We start from the raw sequence: 20,384 nt of genomic DNA on the forward strand, positions 1-20,384 counted from the left end.
TTCAAAACGGGTCCAACAGACTTGAACACAACCCTAAGGGAATGGGCCTCCTTAAGCTTCCACTATAAAACATTCAACAAGACATGCATTGACATGCAAATCCAGCATGAATAAGGAACGGGTCAAGAAAAGGAGGTTGTGTGTGGGAAATCAACATCCACGCCAGTCCATCTGTAGGATTAGTGCTCATGGTATAGCCTGCTCCATTGTGTATCCCCCCATACAACCTTTTGTGTTCTCCTGAACCCCAGCCCTAAGTTTGAACCCGTCTCCTGAACCTCGACGTAGGTGACTCTACATCTTAATTAACAAGGATTTGGGATGTTTGCCTCCCCGTGTTTCTTCCCCCTGTTGGGATTCTGCGGTCGTTTCGCACGGTGCAGAGGAGAGCTAATTAGCCGCGTGCTCTGCTCTTATGGCTGGCCGTGGCACACTAGCTCAGTCAGTCTGCTGCAGAGTTAGATTAGAACGGGGGGGACCAGCTCTCTCACAACCCCGGTCTCGCTAGCTGTCTGCCAGATGCAATCGGGCGGCACGCCAGCGTGGCACAGGTCCACTGCCTGGCTCCCAATGCCTCATCTCTCCATACATACTGCATTGTGGGAAGAAATAAAAGATACATGAATAGCGTGTTTCAGGGAATACAATGATTGGTTTTGACAGGTTTTTTGGAAATGGGGGATTATTGCGTGTAACCATGGCAGTGGGATGTTGGTGGTGTAGTGGCGGTGTTCTGATGAGGGGAGGCAGATGCTGGACTCACTGTTTGGTGTTTCCGGTCACTCGGCAGGACATCTGTAAGTCACTGTGGTGCCACAGGACAGGTCACCGGTGTGAGACCAAGTTCATGCCCGCTGCCGAGGGCACCAGCTGTGGGACTGACATGGTAAGTGTACCATCTGTTTCCATGGCAATGTTGCCCACCGTGAACGGGATGGGAGGAGACAGGGATTTCCCTTTAACATTATCATTCAGCGTAACACACTTTCAAACACACACAGACGTAAAAACACACAGGGACGCGTACACAAATGCCCAAGGACAAAAGACAGGTTCACTCACAAATCCACATATGCACACACCTGCAGGAGCGTTTTGTGCATTGTTAAATGTCCCATAAGGACACAAGGCTCCTATTCTTTTTCCACAGTGAAAGATGATATTGGGAGAGAAAGAAAGGTGGTGATGTGTGTGAGTGTGTGGTTTGGCTCAGACAGGCCTAGGTCTCCAGGTGTGGTGCTGGGCATTCACCCAAACCAGGAACCTCAGCACTGGGGCAAGCCAAAGATCCTACCACCGATACTAACTCAACTTTTTCCTCTTCACCCCGCCCCCATCTCTCTCTCTCTCTCTCTCAACAGTGGTGTCGGCGAGGCCAGTGTGTGAAGTATGGTGACCACGGTCCGAGAGCTGTTAACGGTCAGTGGTCAGGATGGTTGGAGTGGTCGGACTGTTCCAGGACCTGTGGGGGAGGGGTGATGTACAGGGAGCGATCCTGCACCAGCCCCAGGTACAGTACTGTTAGTCATACTAGGGGGTCAGGTGTATTATTTTTAACAAAAATATCTACATATATTTTAGGATGTTGTGTATCCCTGTAAATAATCCGAAATCATGTAAAAATTACAGTTTTGAAAACAAAGCTTGTCCCAAAAAAGTGGTGTCTTGGCCAAACTTATCCCAGGGTAAGTTGAGCCATGGGACAGGGTAAGTTAAGCCGTCTACAAATTATCATAGGTCAGGCCCTGTTGTTACCTCATATCCCAACGATAATGCCTTGCATTACGCCTGTAATGAAAATACTTACATTTGCTCAACTTGCTCTTGGCTCAACCATTGGCTCAACTTACCCCAAGACAAACATTTTGACTATATTAGCCCACAAAGCTACAAGGAGGCACTTTCATGCAAGGTTTAGGACCTCATATTCACACTTATAGAGACCCCAACTGGTGTATAGAACAATCTTAAAATGTTCCACTTGAAACGTCTAACACACCAAATTAATTTGACTTGGTGAGAATCAGTTTTTTGGACCTACCTTGTTTACCACTTTTTCCATGACCATGAAATTATGACCTCTTCCTAAAATATTTGGTCAAATTATTAAAGTTGTGTATGGTGGCTCAACTTACCCCTTTGGCTCAACTTAGCCCACTCTCCCCTACCATAACAAGCCTAGATTTGCACTGGGTGAACTCAAGAACCCCTGGTAATACCCCAGAGAGGATTGTTACTGTGAAAGTTACTCCTCCCTCTTTTGAGGCACTTTACCTTGTCTAGCAGAGCTAACGCTCCATACAAGACGGACGATGGATAGATGAGCTTGAGGCATGATTAGCCACGTTTTACCTCAACTGTTGCTTGTCTTCGCTAAGTCTCTACCAGCACCACCATAGAACACATGAAGAGTTCCACATACAGTGTGTCTGCTCCGTGCAAACAGAACAGGGTTGGATTTTGACAGGTAAACATGGCCTTCCTCCCAGTCAGCTCCCCCTGACTTACTAACTGAGCACCTGAGAGCGTGGCCTGCCTGGCTGCCTGCCTGCCAGTTGGCTGTCAGCCCATTAAACTATTATCTGTCAGTCTACAAACAGACAGCAGGCCAGATTAAAGGGTTCTCTCTCATGCCAGTTTAACCTGCTCAGCCCACAGTGCTACTCAATGCTCTGCCTCAAGCTACTCGTCCAATCTTCTAACTTCCCTAGGAAACACAAACCTCTTCATCTTCAAGCAGTCACAGCCGAGGCAGATACTGAACACACACAAGTAAATATAGAGACATAGCACACAAATGCCCCAACACTAGATTCAATTCTCAGGTCCAGATGAGTTTGTCAGATCTTCTGTGCACTTGGGGGCTCCCGAGTGGTGCAGTGGTCTAAGGCCCTGGTTCGATTCCAGGCTGTATCACAACCAGCTTGTTGTTGTAAATAAGAATTTGATCTTAACTGACTTGCCTAGTTAAATAAAGGTAAAATAATTATCTCTTTCCTAGATTGTCCTCAGAATACGTCTGATTGATGTCAGGCTATGTGTGCTTGTTGCCTGGTACACCCACTAGTAGTCAGATGGATGTGAAAGCTCAAGAAGATTCGGTATTCATTTGAGATTACGACTTCCTCTGAGGGCATGTTTGGCTTTGGAGGGCTTGGCTGCTTCAGAAAAGGACAAGGAGCTGAAAGAAGGAGGGACATTATTGATGGACAGGTGGCTTCGATTTCTAAGCATCTGGCTTGTTCTCAGGTTTGTGTCTTGCAGGATGGGATGTGATCATGCCTATTGGATAACATCCAGCCACTCAACCACTTTGATTTGCGTCAATGATATTGAAGACCTCAACTCAAACCTTTCCAGTGTGTTGAGAACACTGATTTCTTTGTTCCATAATATTGATGAATATGGTGATCTGTTAGCCACACCAATTAGACTATGATCGAGAAATGTCATTTCGTAAGACTATGATTTAGAAATGTAATGGCAGATATGATTTCCAGGACAGTTTAGTGTGTGTGTGTGTGTTTATGTGGGTGTGTGTGTGTGTGTGTGTCTGATGGTGTAAGCCCAGGTGTTTCCTCCCAGCAGTTGCAGCAGGTTGGTGGAGGACCTCTCCTCTCAGCACAGGCATGATAGAGTAACCTTCCCAGGCACAGGTGTTCCTATGCTGTCACTGTGTGTAAACTATGTGGCATGGGAAGTCCACCTTACCTTCCTCACTTACGTATGTCTCTTTTCGTTAATGGCGCAACGTCTCAATGGCTTTTACTGGTACCTCAAATCAATACATGCAGACAAAAGCAAAATAAATACAAAATCCCACAAGTGGGAACCCTCAATTGGATTGGATGTAGTGGCTCAGCACAGAGTTGGAAACTCCTTCTCCCTCTCTCTCCCCCAACAGTCTGTCCAGTCAACGAGCCATATATGTGTTGGAGGACTGACATTGGTGAGGTGCTGTCCTTTCTGCTGTACCTGATTGTTCACTTAATCCAGCTTGGACCAGCCTGGGGAGCCAGATGCAGACAGACCCTCATACGATGCACATTATACAGTCAGTGATTAGCAGACAGACCATACATGGAGCTATAGAAGTATAATCCACTTTATAATCCACTTTAAGAGTAATGTTGATTTTAAAATGTTTTTTTTGGGCATTTAAAAGGTCTTTTTAGTATGAAGCAACCACTAAATCCTGGTTGATGTTGCGAATTGGGAATCATGGCGAATCCTGACCTAGTATTGTTATTTTACCTACAGATCCAACATGATCTCAGTTTGATCACCCTGTTGCAGGATAACTTTTATGCAGTGCAGGAAATGTAAAACTTGTAGAGTATTTGATGTTTAAAAAGGCTTCTGAAGTTTATAATTTCCACTTTAAAATGTTCCCTTACGGAAAATGCATCAAACCCCATATTATAAATTATAATCCACATAATAGTTTACATTTCCTGTTGCTGCAGGATTATTTTCCTGCTGTAGCAAACTGTCTCAAATTAAGATCCTAGGCACAGCGGTCTAAGACACTGCATCTTAGTGCAAGAGGTGTCACTACAGTCCCTGGTTCAAATCCAGGCTGTATCACATCTGGCTGTGATTGGGAGCCCCATAGGGCGGTGCACAATTGGACCAGCATCGTTAGGGTTTGCCCGGGGTAGGCCGTCATTGTAAATAAGAATTTGTTTTTAACTGACTTGTTTAGTTAAATAGAAAAATCGAATATAAATGATACTTCTCTGCTGACTTCTTTCTGTGTTTCTAACAGTTTGCTGTCGATTACAGTATTATAATCATATATACAGTAACTCCATTCTGAGCACAGTGTCTTCCTTTTCACCATTGGACGGTTGGATCTGTTTGTCCCCTTGAATCACATTTTAGCTCTGATCCGTGAGAACAGGAGAGTATATTTTAAGCAATCTGTCAGATTATTTTGGCAGCCCAATCTTGGTATAATCTCTGGTTCTGGAGATAGATTGCTCTCAATCTATCTTGGCTATCAGACTGTAACATCCCCATGTAGTTTACAGATTAGGAGAATATGTTCTCTCTCCTCAAAAACCACAGAACATATTATATAATGTATTATGCAATTCTATTCAGTAAATATTATATCTTTGTTTGCAGACCTTTTAAAACAGTCTCAAACGTTTCAAATCATCTTGAAGAGACTGTCGATAGGGCGCTAACGCACATCTTTGCAGGTGTTGTAAAATTATATATTTTTTTATCAGTCTCATTTGAATTTTGTAGTGAGGGAAGCCAGCAATCACCTGGCAGATTAAATGAATGAACAGTCTTGATAAATATGGCAACATAGGTTGGTGTTTGATAGTAAAAACCCTTTATTATGTTGCATGGGACCGGTGATGATCAGATTGCCTGTTTCACGACAGTATCTGACAGGCTCTTAAAGATGCTTTACAAAGGTTAAAACACAGCAGTTATTGGCAGTGTGTATCAGGTACCAAGGTAAGACCCAAGTGAAGACTGTGTGAAGAAACAATGTTTATTGTAAAAACAGGGGCAGGCAAACGACAGGTCAAGGCAGGCAGGGGTCGATAATCCAGAGTAGAGGCCAAGGTACAGGACGGCAGGCAGGCTCAGGTCAGGCGGAGTGGTCAGCTGGGCAGGTACAGGTCAGGACAGGGCCAAAAACCAGGATAGAAACCAAATAGAAACTGGAAAAAGCAGGATCTGAGACACAAACCGCTGGTAGACTTGAAGAAACAAGACAAACTCGCAACAGACAGACAGACAACACAGGTATAAATACACAGGGGATAATGGGGAAGATGGGCGACACCTGGAGGGGGGGTGGAGACAATCACAAAGACAGGTGAAACAGATCAGGGCGTGACAGTGTGTGCAGCCTGTGACGCTATCAGGTTGCAGACCCCTGGGTTAATCGCAGCCTGGCATAGGGGAGGTCCAGTAGGCCCTGAGGGGAGAGGTCAGTAGGGCTCACTGGGGGCTCCGCACCACACAAAGGGGAGTGTGATCCAGCAGGCCTTTGATTCAGGTGGGAGTAATAGTGTGGAGTGACTGGGGAGGAAGCAGGGCAGCAAAGGTCCAGTGGTGGTTAGGGGTGGTCAGGAGCCTGAGAGAGATGACCCTGTGTAGTGGTGGTTAGGGGTGGTCAGGAGCCTGAGAGAGATGATCCTGTGTAGTGGTGGTTAGGGGTGGTCAGAAGCCTGAGAGAGATGACCCTGTGTAGTGGTGGTTAGGGGTGGTCAGGAGCCTGAGAGAGATGACCCTGTGTAGTAGTGGTTAGGGGTGGTCAGGAGCCTGAGAGAGATGCTCCTGTGTAGTGGTGGTTAGGGGTGGTCAGAAACCTGAGAGAGATGACCCTGTGTAGTGGTGGTTAGGGGTGGTCAGGAGCCTGAGAGAGATGACCCTGTGTAGTGGTGGTTAGGGGTGGTCAGGAGCCTGAGAGAGATGACCCTGTGTAGTGGTGGTTAGGGGTGGTCAGGAGCCTGAGAGAGATGACCCTGTGTAGTGGTGGTTAGGGGTGGTCAGGAGCCTGAGAGAGTTGACCCTGTGTAGTGTTGGTTAGGGGTGGTCAGGAGCCTGAGAGAGATGACCCTGTGTAGTGGTGGTTAGGGGTGGTCAGGAGCCTGAGAGAGATAACCCTGTGTAGTGGTGGTTAGGGGTGGTCAGGAGCCTGAGAGAGATGACCCTGTGTAGTAGTGGTTAGGGGTGGTCAGGAGCCTGAGAGAGATGACCCTGTGTAGTGGTGGTCGCTGTGTGAGGGACAGGGAGGAGGATGAGAGAAAGTGGGACAAGGAGGGGGAAGAGGGGGAAGGGAGAGAGCAGGTGACGACTAGCCAGACAGGATGACCTCTAGGCCACTGAAATTTGGACTCATAGCTGTCGCCGTGAGATTTAATGTCCCTCTGGGATGCTGGAGGTACAGCATCTGTTGAGAGAGAGAGAGAAGAAAATAAAAAGGGTATAACAAGAAGTTCAACTTGGCTGGTATGCATGTGAGTGAGTAGTCAGCTATCCAAAAAGTTTTGGGTGATTTTATTTGGCCACCCCAATTTTTCTGGAATTTTAATATTACATTTTTTTAAATTGTTGAACATGAAAGACTATAAAAACACCAGCAAATGTTTGAAATCTGCTCCAAAGTATTCCCACACATAATAGAGAGATATATTTAATCGTATAAAAATGTAAGCAAGGTTTGAAATGATTATGTTTTAGTCAAATATTATATTTGTTTTGGCTTCTTGCGGTCAATTTGCCGTCTAGAAATGATTTGTAATAATGTTCCAGCCCCCTGACCATCCGCTCAATATTTATTTTTTTGCCAGCGGCTGAATGTAGTTAATGATCCTTTACCTCATCTCCCTGAATGAAACAAGTAGCACCCGAACCCCTGTTAGAACCCCGACAACGTCTGGTTGTCTGCAGACCTCATAAGCAGTCTAACATATGGGCCTATATGTCTCCGTTCCTAAGCCCTAATAGGATCAGACTGGGCGCTCAGACCCAGATCTCTGCACACAAAATGAGTGGTGCTCTGCAAACAGGAGGTTTACACAGACACCTTTAATAGAGCCTGTCATTCTGGGCCTTCCTAGCAGCTCTGGGACGCACCAGAAAGAGGTTTGCCATCCAGGTTTTATGTGTGACAATCCACTGTTATCAGCGCGCGCATTTATCGGTGTATCGAGTGTTGACAGTAAAATAAATTATGGAATGTGTGCCGCTTTGTTGCTTAACATAATACACATATCATATTTTTGCTGTGTGTGGTTTGATAGGAATTAGTGGTTTGAGGTTTTATGCTTTACCACAAATAGTTTTTTTTTTTATTGTGTTTTGCTTTGCTGTTTAGTGTCTGGGCTGATGTTGTTGTTGTGTTAGCTTACATATTTGATCTTGGCAATGAAATCCAATAATATTTCCCAGAGCTTGTCTAGGTGACTATGACAAGTGTTGTGTTTATTTGTTTCTATTTCGGTTGACGTTTTGAACCCAGACTGTCTACTAATGCACACACATCTACCCAGGGCTTTTGAAATGAAGACTTATTTCTCAGTCACCTGAATGAATCATGGAAGACTTTCCTTCTCATTTAACAACACACTGATCCCCATGTGTGAACACGCAAGCACACACACACACAAACACCGACATCCACACATTCACTTAGCTGTAAGTGAATGCTGGCTCTGCTCCAGCAGGAAGAGCCTAACGGAGATTCATTTGCTCTGAGGTTAGGCAGTGGAAGCCTGCCCAAGAAGTGCACCGCTCCACTTTAAAACAGCCTATCAGGCTCACAACAGGGAAACGGTGTGAGTAGGTTCTACAGGAGGTTGGTGGCAGCGTAATTGGGGAGGACGGGCTCGTGGTAATGGCTGGAGGGGAATGAGTGGAATGGTATCAAATACATCAAACACGTGGTTTTCATGTGTCTGATGACATTCGCTTCGTTCCAGCCATTATTAATGAGCTGTCCTCCCCTCAACAGCCTCCACTGGTAGGTTGATCCTAAGAACAGAAGGCCTTTTCCATTAATGTGGCAGACTGGAGGTACTTGAGGCTGCTGTCTTCACAGGAGTAGTTGGGAACCTGGATGAAAACCCATTAACCTGAGTAGTAGTGTTGTTTTGAGGCTGTCATTGTAAACTTTGTCTTAAATGTGATTTATTTCATTCTGCTTTGAAACTGTCAAAACAGGGCCCTAGAAATGTTGGCTTGAGTCCCTTCTCATGCCACCGGACTATTTACATTGACCCCCCCCCCCCCCCCCCCCCCCCCCTCCCATTGGTTTTGTACACTGCTGCTACTCGCTGTTTATTATCTCTCCATAGTCACTTCACCATCACCTGCATGCACAAATTACCTCAACAGGTTAGTTGAGGTAGTTTGTGTTGAACATGAGGAGAAGAGAATGCCTGCCCTAACCTATGCCACATCTGTGTTGGGTCTACATGTGTTAATTGTCTGTTGTTTTAGGCCACAACACAACGGGAAGTTTTGCCAGGGCTCCAGTCGTCTCAACCAGCTGTGTAACACAAAGCCGTGCCAGCCCAGCGGAGTGGACTTCCGTGCTCAGCAGTGTGCTGAGTACAACAGCAAACCCTTCAGGGGATGGTACTACAAATGGAAGCCCTACACCAAGGTGGAAGGTATGGCAACTATTTGTTCAATTCCCCCTGTAATTAGGAACAGGGTAAATGTTGAATGAGCAAATAGAGTCCATCTAGAATGCACCTCATTCAGCCAGATTTGATAGATTCACTGTTTGTTAATACAGTACAGGCTTGTTTTAAAAAAGTGCATTTAAATAGCATTGCAGATTGATCAGAGCGTTATGTCCTGGTTGACTAATTTTAATGTTGAAGCCAAAAACGTGCCTCATGTGCACCACATCAATGTGTCAGTCTACTCTACATATGTATCAGTCTACTCATGCCTGGGAGGGCTGTGGATAACCGGTCAGTCTAATCTACATGGGAAACATGTAGCCACCTGCTCTCTCAGGGAGAATGAATATATTATAAAGGAAGCCCTTAAGGCAGGTTTTACCTGTGTCTACAGCATACATACTGTATGAGTGAGAGAGAAGGGAGGGAGAGAGAGAGAGAGAGAGAGAGAGTTTGGCTGTCACCCCATTTACCTTAGTGTGACGCTGATTCATGAAGATGCAAGCAGCAGATCCCGAAAAGCCTCTTGGGGACTGAGTTGAATGGTCGCTCCGTGATTGTAGAGTGGTTCCACACCGCTCTCCCTCCTCCCTCTCTCTCCCCCTGTGGAGGGACACCCCTAAGGCCCAGCCCCCAGGGCAGCCTGTAGTGTCTGACCGTGGCACAATTTCAGAGGACAAGCCGAGGTATCAGGAGGTAAGGGCAGTCTAACTGGGCTCTAAGCACCAAATCCAATAGACTTTATGAAATCAAGGGACTTGGCCTACGGAAGTGAATTACTAACATTAAATGTCAAATAGAAATGCTTCTGGAATGCATTCAGTGGTTCACATCCTCTGTAATGGAACAGATTGACATTAAGACAAAACGGAAGGAATCTGAATAGCCAGAGTCGCAAAACTGAAGCTGGTCAGATAATGATGCCCCTGTGTCACTAGGCTGTTGCCATGCTGCTGGTAACACCCCTGTCATTAGACTATGACTGTGTGTTGAACAGAGAACCCGGAACCCATGTCTGGAACTCTGTGTGAGATCTGTGGAGAAGCTGCCCTCCCTGCATTCCTGTTTTATGGGCCCATTTGTAACAGCCTTTCAGGTTTGACGTATGTGTCAGAGGTCTGCTACTCCTTCAGTCCCCAGAGGGTCCGTACATTGCACTGCAGTGGACATGCATCGTTAACACAATAGAACCCTGAATACACTATTCACCATTACTCGATTGGCTCCTAGCTTGCCCTCATCAATTGGCGAGTACGGTTCCTTCATTACCATAGGCCTTTCCCAAGCCCCACATTGTAATATGGAGTGTACCAGTGACAGAGAGAGGCCATACGGAGGTTTGTGCTCTTTATGTAGTCCTAGAGACTCACACCTGGGAAGGAGGAATTGGTTAATGCACAGGTGCAGAGTAACCTCCATGATCTTGTTTATAACACCTGTTAAATCTTCTCTATGTCCTCTGCAGCTGAGGATATCTGCAAGCTGTACTGCATCGCCGAGGACTTTGACTTCTTCTTTGCCATGGCCAGCAAAGTCAAGGACGGGACATCCTGCTCAGACCACAGAGAGGACTTGTGCATCGAAGGAGTCTGTGAGGTAAAGTGCAGATTTGAGGAACATGATGTACAGCAACTCATTAACTACATCTAAGTCTACTGAATGTGATGTAGGACCCAGGATGCCTTCTGTGTTGTCCAAGTTCCTTCTGTTTCTTCCATCTTGTAGCCGGTGGGTTGTGACCAGGTGCTGGGCTCTAAGGCAACTCTGGATGCCTGTGGAGTATGTAGAGGGGACAACTCCACCTGCAAGTTCTTCAAAGGCCAGTACGTCCTCCAGCACAGAGCTAACGGTACGTCAAGCGCGAAGACTGACGGGTCAATTTGATGCAGTGGAAGAGAGTGGGAGCTCTGTTGTCGGACCATTCTGGCACAGTGTCATTGGGGCAGAGTTATCTGAACATCACAGGATGAATTCTCTAGCAGATGCCACTGTGGGGGAGACGGTCCCTTCCTCCAGACCTCATACTATACTCTCACAACTGGCTAAGAGCAACCTTTCCAGATCACCGTCTGTGTGTATGTATGTGTGTCTGTGTGTGGCCTTTTAAGGGTCCAATAAACAAAGCTCTGTGACTGAACCGAAAAGTGACCGCTTGGCAGACCTAGATGTTGGGTCATGGAGCACAGGCTGGGGTTGCTTCTAATATAGTGGAAAGTTATTTATGTGGCCGCTTGCATGCGTCGTCACACCAGGGCAGCCGTATACTGCAGAGAGTTATAATGGTTTATGCTGTCTCAGTGAATTAAGCTTACTGTCTCACCTCTTTACTGAAAACACAGCACCATATGATCATGTCATATAAAACACTGTGTAATACAATGTACAAAGTTAGGATTGAAACCAGGGAAAGTTGTTAGTTGAAAGGTGTTTTCTGCACTGGTAATCTACTTTTGGGTTTGGTCTTGATGATAATTCATCCCAGTGAAATACTTTAATATACCCAGGATAGTGTAATGAGTGTTGCCATGTACAAAATAGGAATCTCTAATAAATCAATTTCCTGACTCTCAAAAGGTAAATGAGCTCTTTCTCTCCCTGTTCAGAATACTACGCCATGGTGACCATCCCACCTGGAGCGCGGAGCATCCATGTTCAGGAGATGGAGATCTCCACCAGCTACCTGGCTGTACGCACCCTGAAGAGGAAGTACTATCTGACAGGGGACTGGACAGTGGACTGGCCTGGAAAGTTCCAGTTTGGTGGGACGGTGTTTGACTATCAGCGCTCTTTCAACCACCCAGAGAGCCTGTACACGGCTGGACCCACTAATGAGACCCTGGTCTTTGAAGTAAGCTGCCCCTCCGTCCCCGTCTACCCTGACATCCGTTACCGAATTAGCGGTGACAGGGCCTTGGCACAGGGCTCGGATGCTCACCCAGATGAAAACAAGGCCGGGCTGTAGTGCAGGGTGGGCGGGAAAAAATAGAAAACTCCCAACAACAACGAGTGGTTCAGGATGAATTGTGTCCTGATTCTGATGTTGTCGGGGCTTTCGTCTCTATAATCAAGAGGTCTGGGGTTCAAACAGATCGCCATGTGCTTTGAACTTCCAGGTTCGTGCACTTCATGCAAAAGAAGAAAAGAAAAATCGGAAACCAGGCCAGCGGCTTTAACTTCAATAGAGTGGCAGGGAGAGGTGTCAAGCATCTCAAAGCAGTGGCCGAGAGAGAGAGAGAGAGAGAGAGAGAGAGAGAGAGAGAGAGAGAGAGAGAGAGAGAGAGAGAGAACGACAGAGCGAGAGAGAGGAAGCCAGAGAAGGGAGAAAAAGTGGTCAATTAGGCTAAACGGGCCGTCGTGCTTCCATATTCACCATTAAGGTCAAAGTGGACACCTCACCTTATGTGTCACAGGCTCTAGTATGTGATCCTATGATTTAGTGTCTTCCTTTTAAAAACGTAAGGATGTAGACATAGCAGCTGGTTGGACACTGCAGAGTTTACACGCCCGTAGGACATTCTTTTGTCTTACCTGTCAGAGCAGAGGCCTAAGCTCTGTGGTAAAAGCAAGCCTTTACTTGTCGTCACTCACTGCTGCAACTGATGGTCGAAAAGAATAGAAATGAAGCTCCTGACAGTCGAATGAAAACAAGTGTTATTGATTGTCCTTGGAGAATAAGTGACTCTCGAGGTTGCTCATGCTTTAGTTTGTATATTTAAGAGTTAGGGTGTTGAGAGGCAGAGGATATATTCCCCAGATAGCTATGTAAACGGTGGCAAGCTTTTTTCACATGCCCTTTGAACTCTTAAAAAAAGAGGGGGAAAACCAGGTGAGTTTGGAAAGTTTGGTCTGTTATCTATCCACCAAAGGCAAGGTGAAAGTAATGTAAAAGCTAGTTTGGACAAAGCCCTCGGCCTCGGGCTGCCTGTGAACTGAGAGCTGAAGTTTAAATGGCGCCTATAAATATATGAGAAATGCCATAGTAAAATCCCTGGAATGCCTTTCAGTAATTTTTGTCATTTTGCAGAAAGAGTGGATTTGACCATGTCGTTTCTAAATGTTTTTCTACATGTTTTTTGTTAGCTTTACATCACCACACAAAGTTCAAATGGCCTGATTTGATGGACTTTAAAGTGCTTAGTGCTCCATTCTGAGTGTGGTAACAGCATGCTGCTCGCTGCACTGACGTGGTTTCTCCCATGTAGCCTGAGAGTCATGTGTCCACTAGTGCGGTTAGCAGTAGCAGGGTTAGCAGTAGCAGGGTTAGCAGTAGCAGGGTTAGCAGTAGCAGGTTGCTGATCTGCAGATGAGAGGACATTAATCTCTCTAAGTATGTTCCGTAATTACAAAAAAGAAGAGAGGGACCCAGTTTAAAAGATTAAAAGAATTCTGCAATTGAACTGTATAGATCTGAAGAGCTTGGGTCAGGGCACAGAGAGAGAGAGAGAGAGACTTAAATGCGTTCCAAATTATAAAGGTAGCAGAAAGGGAAGGAAACTGGGTTCCACTGAGCCTGGCAGATATTTTACGCTGTCGTGGAAAACTAGAACAATGTTGATGGCTCTGAGACCCTGACTAGGCTAGAAACAATTCCTGAAAACAACTGGGGTCACGTGGGGTCACGTCAGTCGAGAGCAGAGGATTGTGGACCTGGGCAGCAGGCAGGCAGTAGGTGATGCTGGGGAGTTGTAGCCATGTCTGCCACTCTGTAATTCATCATCATTTCCCCCTTAGCCTAATGAGCGCTACAGTGAAATTAATAATATACCCTGGTACAAAATAGGAATTATTATTTTCATAGGCATTAATCTACTCTTGTCATGTGAGAATGGCAAAATGAGATGTTGTTAGATTGTTGGATTTTTGTCTGTTTGAAACCACTGCGGCATATCAGAGAGAAGTCATGCACAGTGAATTAGGTTGAGGCTTGGATGGCGGTGGAGGTGGGGAGAGGGCATTTAGGGCTGTGGACTATCCCAGGCAGGCAGGGTTAGGGAGAGCTGTCTCGTGTTGTGTCTGATGTCAGGGCTCCAGATGGACAGGGGAGCCCCTGGGGCTGCGTTCTGGAACTTGTGTTTGCTGTGCAGCAGTAAATTTGGACCGGTCCTGGAAAGGCTAGTGTGAAAAGGTCCAATGGCACAGGTCCAGGGAAATATATTTAGCCTGGAAGCTCTGGGGGTTACCTTAAAGCTTTATTAAGTTCATAGCTAAGTCAACATTTTCCACCTCACTTTCTCTTTCCACTAAACCCTCTCTGCAACGACTCCTCTGATAACGCTTTAAATCCAATTCGCTTCTCACCATACCTACTGCCCAGGTTCTTGGTTTCTGTTACCTGTTGTGGACTCACTGGAGAGTGCCTCTGGAGCCCGTACAGAGCAGTCTCATGTTCGTATGTCCTGCTTCACTGAGCTTTGGAGAGCGCGTGTTTCAACATCTATCCGGATGCACATAAAGTTCATATCGCTGACCGTGCCCACGGGACAGATGTACAGTCATTTTATCTGATCCCAGTACATTGAACAGGAGGACCTTTCCTTCAGACATCTGATCCCAGTACAGATGTCTTCTCCATGTGTAAACCCCCTGCCTTTGCTCTAGTTGGACTACAATAGGGATAATCTACGGTGAGAGCTGAGGCTGTTAGCATATTTAGCTTGTAAAAGTCTGAACCCCCTGTAGTAATTAAAGTGTGTGTGTGTGTGTGTGTGTGTGTGTGTGTGTGTGTGTGTGTGTGTGTGTGTGTGTGTGTGTGTGTCTTACTGGTTTACATACACAACAACATTTGAGACAAATGTTAGAGTTTGATATGAGAGACAATTACTTGTAATAGGTAAATAATTAGCTATTTGCTTGCAGGCCTGAATCAGTGTCACTGCTGCTGGGCATTGTCAACAAATCCATCAGTTTGGCGGTTTGAATATTGACCCCAAAATGTTTTGACCAAGTCTATGGGGAACAAAGCAGCCCTTCATTTGAGAGAGAGCTTTCCACTCCATTAGAAGCAACCCCAGCCTGTGCTCCATAATCCAACATCTATGTCTGCCAAGCGGTCACTTTTCAGTTCAGTCACAGAGCTTTGTCTATTGGAACCTTACAAGGGCAACACACAGACACACACAAAGACTTGCACGCGCACACACATGCGCACGCACACACACACACAGTTCCACAACACCATTGTCACCAAGTCACCAGTTTCCTGCCGCTTCACTTGTCTTAGTTTTTCATTGTCATTCTCTATGGTCCATTGCTTGGAACCACTTCAGGGTATGCTTAGCCTTGTCTATTTTGGCAGGGAGGGGAATGACTGCTAACCACACTTGTGGAGGTGCTAATACAGATCCAATACCTCACTGTCATATTCTCCCCCTCTCCCTCAGATCCTGCTGCAGGGTAAGAACTCGGGTGTGGTGTGGGAGTACACCTTGCCCCGCAGTGAGAGGAAACCCAACTACACATGGGGAGTGGTTCGCTCTGACTGCTCGGCCCCGTGTGCTGGAGGTGAGCCCAGGATGAGAGAATTCCATGAGTGTGTGTGTGTGTGTGTGTGTGTGTGTGTGTGTGTGTGTGTGTGTGTGTGTGTGTGTGTGTGTGTGTGTGTGTGTGTGTGTGTGTGTGTGTGTGTGTGTATATGTGTGTGGTGCATTGGGCTAGCAGGAAGTGCATTCTGGCTCATCAAAAGCATCTTTGTAAGCAACAGTGAAAAGGTTGCACGGTCTCCCTTGGTCCTTTACAGACCTCCCTGAGTACTCTATCCTATTCACTCATCAATGTATGTCAGCGAATGTGTGTGTTTTTATATGTGAGCCTGGATCAGTGGCTCCCTTGCTCTATTCACTCTATCCCAGTAGGGAGGGTGAAAGCAGACAGAGAGCTATAGACAAGCTTAGAGCAGAGATCGCTATCTGCACCCAGTCACTATTTCGTTCATACTTTACTTTAGTTGTCAAGCCCCCCCGTGTTGCTCAAACGGGAGAAGAGTGTGGGCTTTGTGTGTGACCTTTTCAGTGGTTGTAAAAGACAAGGCAAACTGATAGGAATGATGATGTCTGTCTGTCTACCTCGCTCTCCTTCTCTCTCTCTCTCTCTCTCTCTCTCTCTCTCTTTTTCTCTCTTTCAGGTCGGATCTCGACAAAAGCCATCTGTTTGCAAGATCAGCGGACCCAAGTCAACTCGACACAGTGCAACCCTCAGACCCGACCAGTGCTCAGCTCTCACCTGTGCAACACGCAGCCCTGCCCAGCCTAGTAATTAACCCTCTCTTTTTCAGTCTGTCTCTCTGTCTCTCTGTCTCTCTGTCTCTCATTCTGACAGACACATACCACAACCTCAGCCTACTGTCTGTGCTTTAGTTCCATTGGCGAGCTGCTGTGGCTTGGTCTGGGAGGCTGGTGTGGTCTCTTTGCTGCGGGCAGGGACCACTCAGCCTTCTCTCCCTGTCGCGTCCTGCTGGAGAGCCCCGTACGTTCCTTACCCAAGGCTCCGGCTCCCAAACCATACGGAATTAACATACCCTCCAGACAGGGGCAGGCCGGCCTGGTTTTCCCAGCACTGGCCCCAGCTCAAAGCCACAGCTTCTGGACCAGGCCACAGGAGAGAGCTGCCCCAGCCCCACTCATGCTCAGTTTCACCCTGCCTGGCTGTCTGAGTACTGCTCGCACTGATAAGGTTCAGCACAGAGACAATTCTGAAGAAGACCTCCGCAGCCTCTCATTTCTCCTCAATGAGTGGTCTTCACCACCAGAGACAACGAATGAAGATGCTAGAAAAAGTCAGACAATTATTAGCCCATTATTAACAACTGTCTGCTAAATTGGGATCGTCAACAATGTTCTACAACCACGACAGACCAGTAAAAGTAATTTCCAAACACTTACTGGGCATCAGGATGGAATCATTTCAGACATTTTGGTTTATCTCATCATTCGGGGAATTTATTTCAGACACCAACCATTTTCTTCAGATACTGGATGCAATTCTCAACTTTGCAAATAAAAGTTGGGATATTGAATTAATTTCACTTCGGCTCTACTCCAGTGACAATCCATTCAGCTCCTATGGGACTGACTCGATTTACGATGCTCCATCTTCAAAGGAACAGCCATGAACCAGTCAGTAGAGAGACTCTTTGAGCCTGACACGCTGACAAAGAGATGACAAACATCTCTCTCTCTCGCCACCCGCCTGTCATCCTCTCCTTGTTGTTGTCTGCCTGTGTTGTCTGATGTCCCACCCCTACACTCACGTTACAGTACAGCGTATATGAGTGATGGTGGGTGAGGGGGAAATCAGGACCATACAACTGTTTCCTTAAAGAAACAATAATAACCAGTGCAGCTTTCCCTGTCAAAATCTTGACAAATCGTTCAATAACAGTGGGTAATTGAAACGACTCTAAGCCTGATGGGAGTCAGTGAGTGCCTTTGGTGTGTGTGTTGTTGTGTCAGCGCAGTACTGTTGCATCTTGGGGAGTGCGGTGGTACATCATTCTATTCTACATCATTATCTCTCGAGACATGTTTGTAGGCCTGGTGCTAGACCACTTAAACCACTCACTTTCTTCTGTGTTCAGGGGACTATCGTCGTAGAAATGTGACAGGGGCACATACCACAGAGATCACCTTCTCTTCTTCTGTGGTATGTGCTGCGGTCACATTTTTACGACGTCACATTTCCACAGGCGGCTCCGTCACTGTATAGAAGAAGGCTAAGACCCGAGACTGTGCTGCCCGCCTGTCTCTGAGAGGGTTAATAACCAGCCAGCGCGCTATCAGTTACGACTTAAACATGCTGCCACTCTTTCTCTGTGAGGCTCCCACCATTTGAGAGGGGGTTTCGTCCCTGTAATCTGGGTCAAACTATATCTGTTATCTAGGGGAAAGGTTTAAATGGACCAGACCACTAATGACCTCCCCCCGTGTGAGTTGGAGAGGAAGTGTGCCGTCCAGGTGAATGATATCATCAACATAAATCCACGAGCAGAGTCCTGTTCATCAGTACCAGACTCCTGAATCAGTGGACCCTGTTTCCCGCTGATTAAGTGTCAGGATTTATGGGATACCTTTTTACAAATGCTTCCAAACTGTACGGGCATGCTATCAAAAACAGAGAAGGAGGAGCGTAAAAGAGGCCTCTTTCCATCGACTATCTGCAGTGCTGACAGGTCTGTCCATGTTTTATTATAGAGAGAGAGTCTGGATCCCCATAGGGCCAGATCAGTCTAGCCAGCCAGGAATCCAGCACTGAGTCCCAGCCCTATTGCGCCAACTCCAGCCTTAGCACCGGTCTAGAGCCCCAGCCTCAACCAGACAATGCAGGCTTGCCTGCAAGGGCCACTTGCTTTCAAGCAGTCACTGTGCAGTGTGGGGCATGGCGAGATCAAACACCACGAGGCCTGCTAGGAGCCAACGTTATCTGCCAGCCCAGGATGTCACCGGAGAGATGAATGTTAATGCCTTAAAGAGTTTTGCAGTTCCCCTGGTGCATCCGTTTCTACTCTCTCTCTCTCTCCTTTCTTCTGTCTGTCTCCCAATGTTACTTTTACTTCCTTTTTTATTTATTTGACATGATTATTTATTTAGTTTATAGTTTATTTAGTGCTCTGAAGAAGATTCCTGTAGGCAGGCTGCAGCTGTAGAGTTACTTATCTGGCTCGTCCTGGGTCGTTGTGGCACATGCACCAAACTCCGGGAGAAACGGGGAGACATCAGCAGGCAGGCCCAGAGCAGGGAGTAGGAGGAGGTGCTCAGAGAGGCTGCTGTTTTAGAGTGGTGCTTGAAGTCACTAACCTGAAGTGCTGTTGGTTGCCGTGCAACTGCTACTTTGCACTTGAATAGATTGTTAGTATAGTAACAGGTTGTGCATCAGATGGAAAGTCAACGTTTGCCAGTGAAATGCAGCCCGCACCATGACAGTAAAATGTAACCACTGCATGAATGTAAAGCGATCCAGTATTTCTCAATGTTCCCAACATTTTTCAAGTTAAATTGTATGGCTGGAAATATGGGAGTTATTGAAAGATTCCAGAAATACAAATTACAGCTAAGCCAACATTGGTTTGCAGTGAAGCACAGTAATTCAAGCTCATTCCAGTGACATATTGTTATTTATATGGCAGTGAAAAAAGAGAGAAGAGAAATCTGAACCGGTGCTTTGCTAGACGGGTCGTGTTTCTCCCCTCAAAATTGCAGTTTAGCCTTCTCCCTCATTTATCAGAGATGGGTTTGAAGGGAAATGAAAGGTCTGACAGAAGGGCAGTAGGAGTGGCTGGTCGGCAGCGGAGCCTCAGAACTCGACTGAGTCAGCTGTCCGTCCTCCATGCCCCTGGTCATGTGGTAGTAGGAGCAGTCATTTGCGCTAATCTCCCTACGCCCAAAATGCCAAGACACAGTCTATTTTAGAGACTGGCTGCTTTCATCAGAGGCTGAGAATGATCCACAGATACCAGAAGGCCACAACTAGTGGAGACGCTGAGTGTAGGATCCTGTCCCTCCCTACAGCCAGACCAGACCAGGCCAGGGGAGAGGAGAGTTGGGCTAAGGGGAGCTCTGAGGGGAGCTTTGGGGTTAACTGAAGGTGAGAATCGGCTGTATAAGGTTAGCCTTATACTGTATGGTGGAAACCTTGCACTGTTTTAGTATGTTGTACACAAATCATACCACATTTTATTAATCACATACTTGGGAAAAAAAGGTGTAGACTTACAGTGAAATGCTTACAATTTTTACATTTGTTTTATTTTACCTTTATTTATCTAGGCAAGTCAGTTAAAACAAATTCTTATTTACAATGACGGCCTACCTCGGCCAAACCCTCCCCTACCCTGGCCAAACCCTCCCTTAACCCGGACGATGCTGGGCCAATTGTGCGCCGCCCTATGGGACGCCCGATCACGGCCGGTTGTGATACAGCCTGGATTTGAACCAGGGTCTGTAGTGATGCCTCTAGCACTGAGATGCAGTGCCTTAGACCATTGTGCCACTCGGGAGCAGAGAGAGAAAATAGAGAAATAATAGAAAAGTAAAACATAATAATAAAAGTAATAATAGTTACACAATTAGTAACAACTTGGCTATGTACAGTTGAAGTCGGAAGTTTACATACACCTTAGCCAAATACATTTAAATTCCGTTTTTCACAATTCCTAACCCTAGTAACAATTCACTGTCTTAGGTCAGTTAGGATCACTACTTTATTTTAAGAATATGAAATGTCAGAATA

General features: G+C 46.3%; 1 protein-coding gene across 2 annotated transcripts in view; it reads left to right on the forward strand.

The window, feature by feature from the left end:
• LOC139411361 (A disintegrin and metalloproteinase with thrombospondin motifs 18-like) overlaps nucleotides 1-20,384 on the forward strand; it is a 46,123-nt gene that overhangs the window by 18,041 nt on the left and 7,698 nt on the right. Inside the window, exons 11-18 of one of the 2 annotated variants that reach the window (XM_071157635.1) lie at nucleotides 791-886; nucleotides 1,362-1,510; nucleotides 8,974-9,146; nucleotides 10,630-10,760; nucleotides 10,890-11,013; nucleotides 11,768-12,012; nucleotides 15,545-15,665; nucleotides 16,285-16,411. In XM_071157635.1, the coding sequence (XP_071013736.1) occupies nucleotides 791-886; nucleotides 1,362-1,510; nucleotides 8,974-9,146; nucleotides 10,630-10,760; nucleotides 10,890-11,013; nucleotides 11,768-12,012; nucleotides 15,545-15,665; nucleotides 16,285-16,411 (1,166 nt within the window). The remainder of the gene's footprint in view (nucleotides 1-790; nucleotides 887-1,361; nucleotides 1,511-8,973; nucleotides 9,147-10,629; nucleotides 10,761-10,889; nucleotides 11,014-11,767; nucleotides 12,013-15,544; nucleotides 15,666-16,284; nucleotides 16,412-20,384) is intronic. The other variant, XM_071157636.1, reaches the window with a different exon arrangement.

The sequence above is a fragment of the Oncorhynchus clarkii genome, chromosome 6 (genome assembly GCF_045791955.1).
Source record: "Oncorhynchus clarkii lewisi isolate Uvic-CL-2024 chromosome 6, UVic_Ocla_1.0, whole genome shotgun sequence".
Lineage (NCBI taxonomy): Eukaryota > Metazoa > Chordata > Actinopteri > Salmoniformes > Salmonidae > Oncorhynchus > Oncorhynchus clarkii.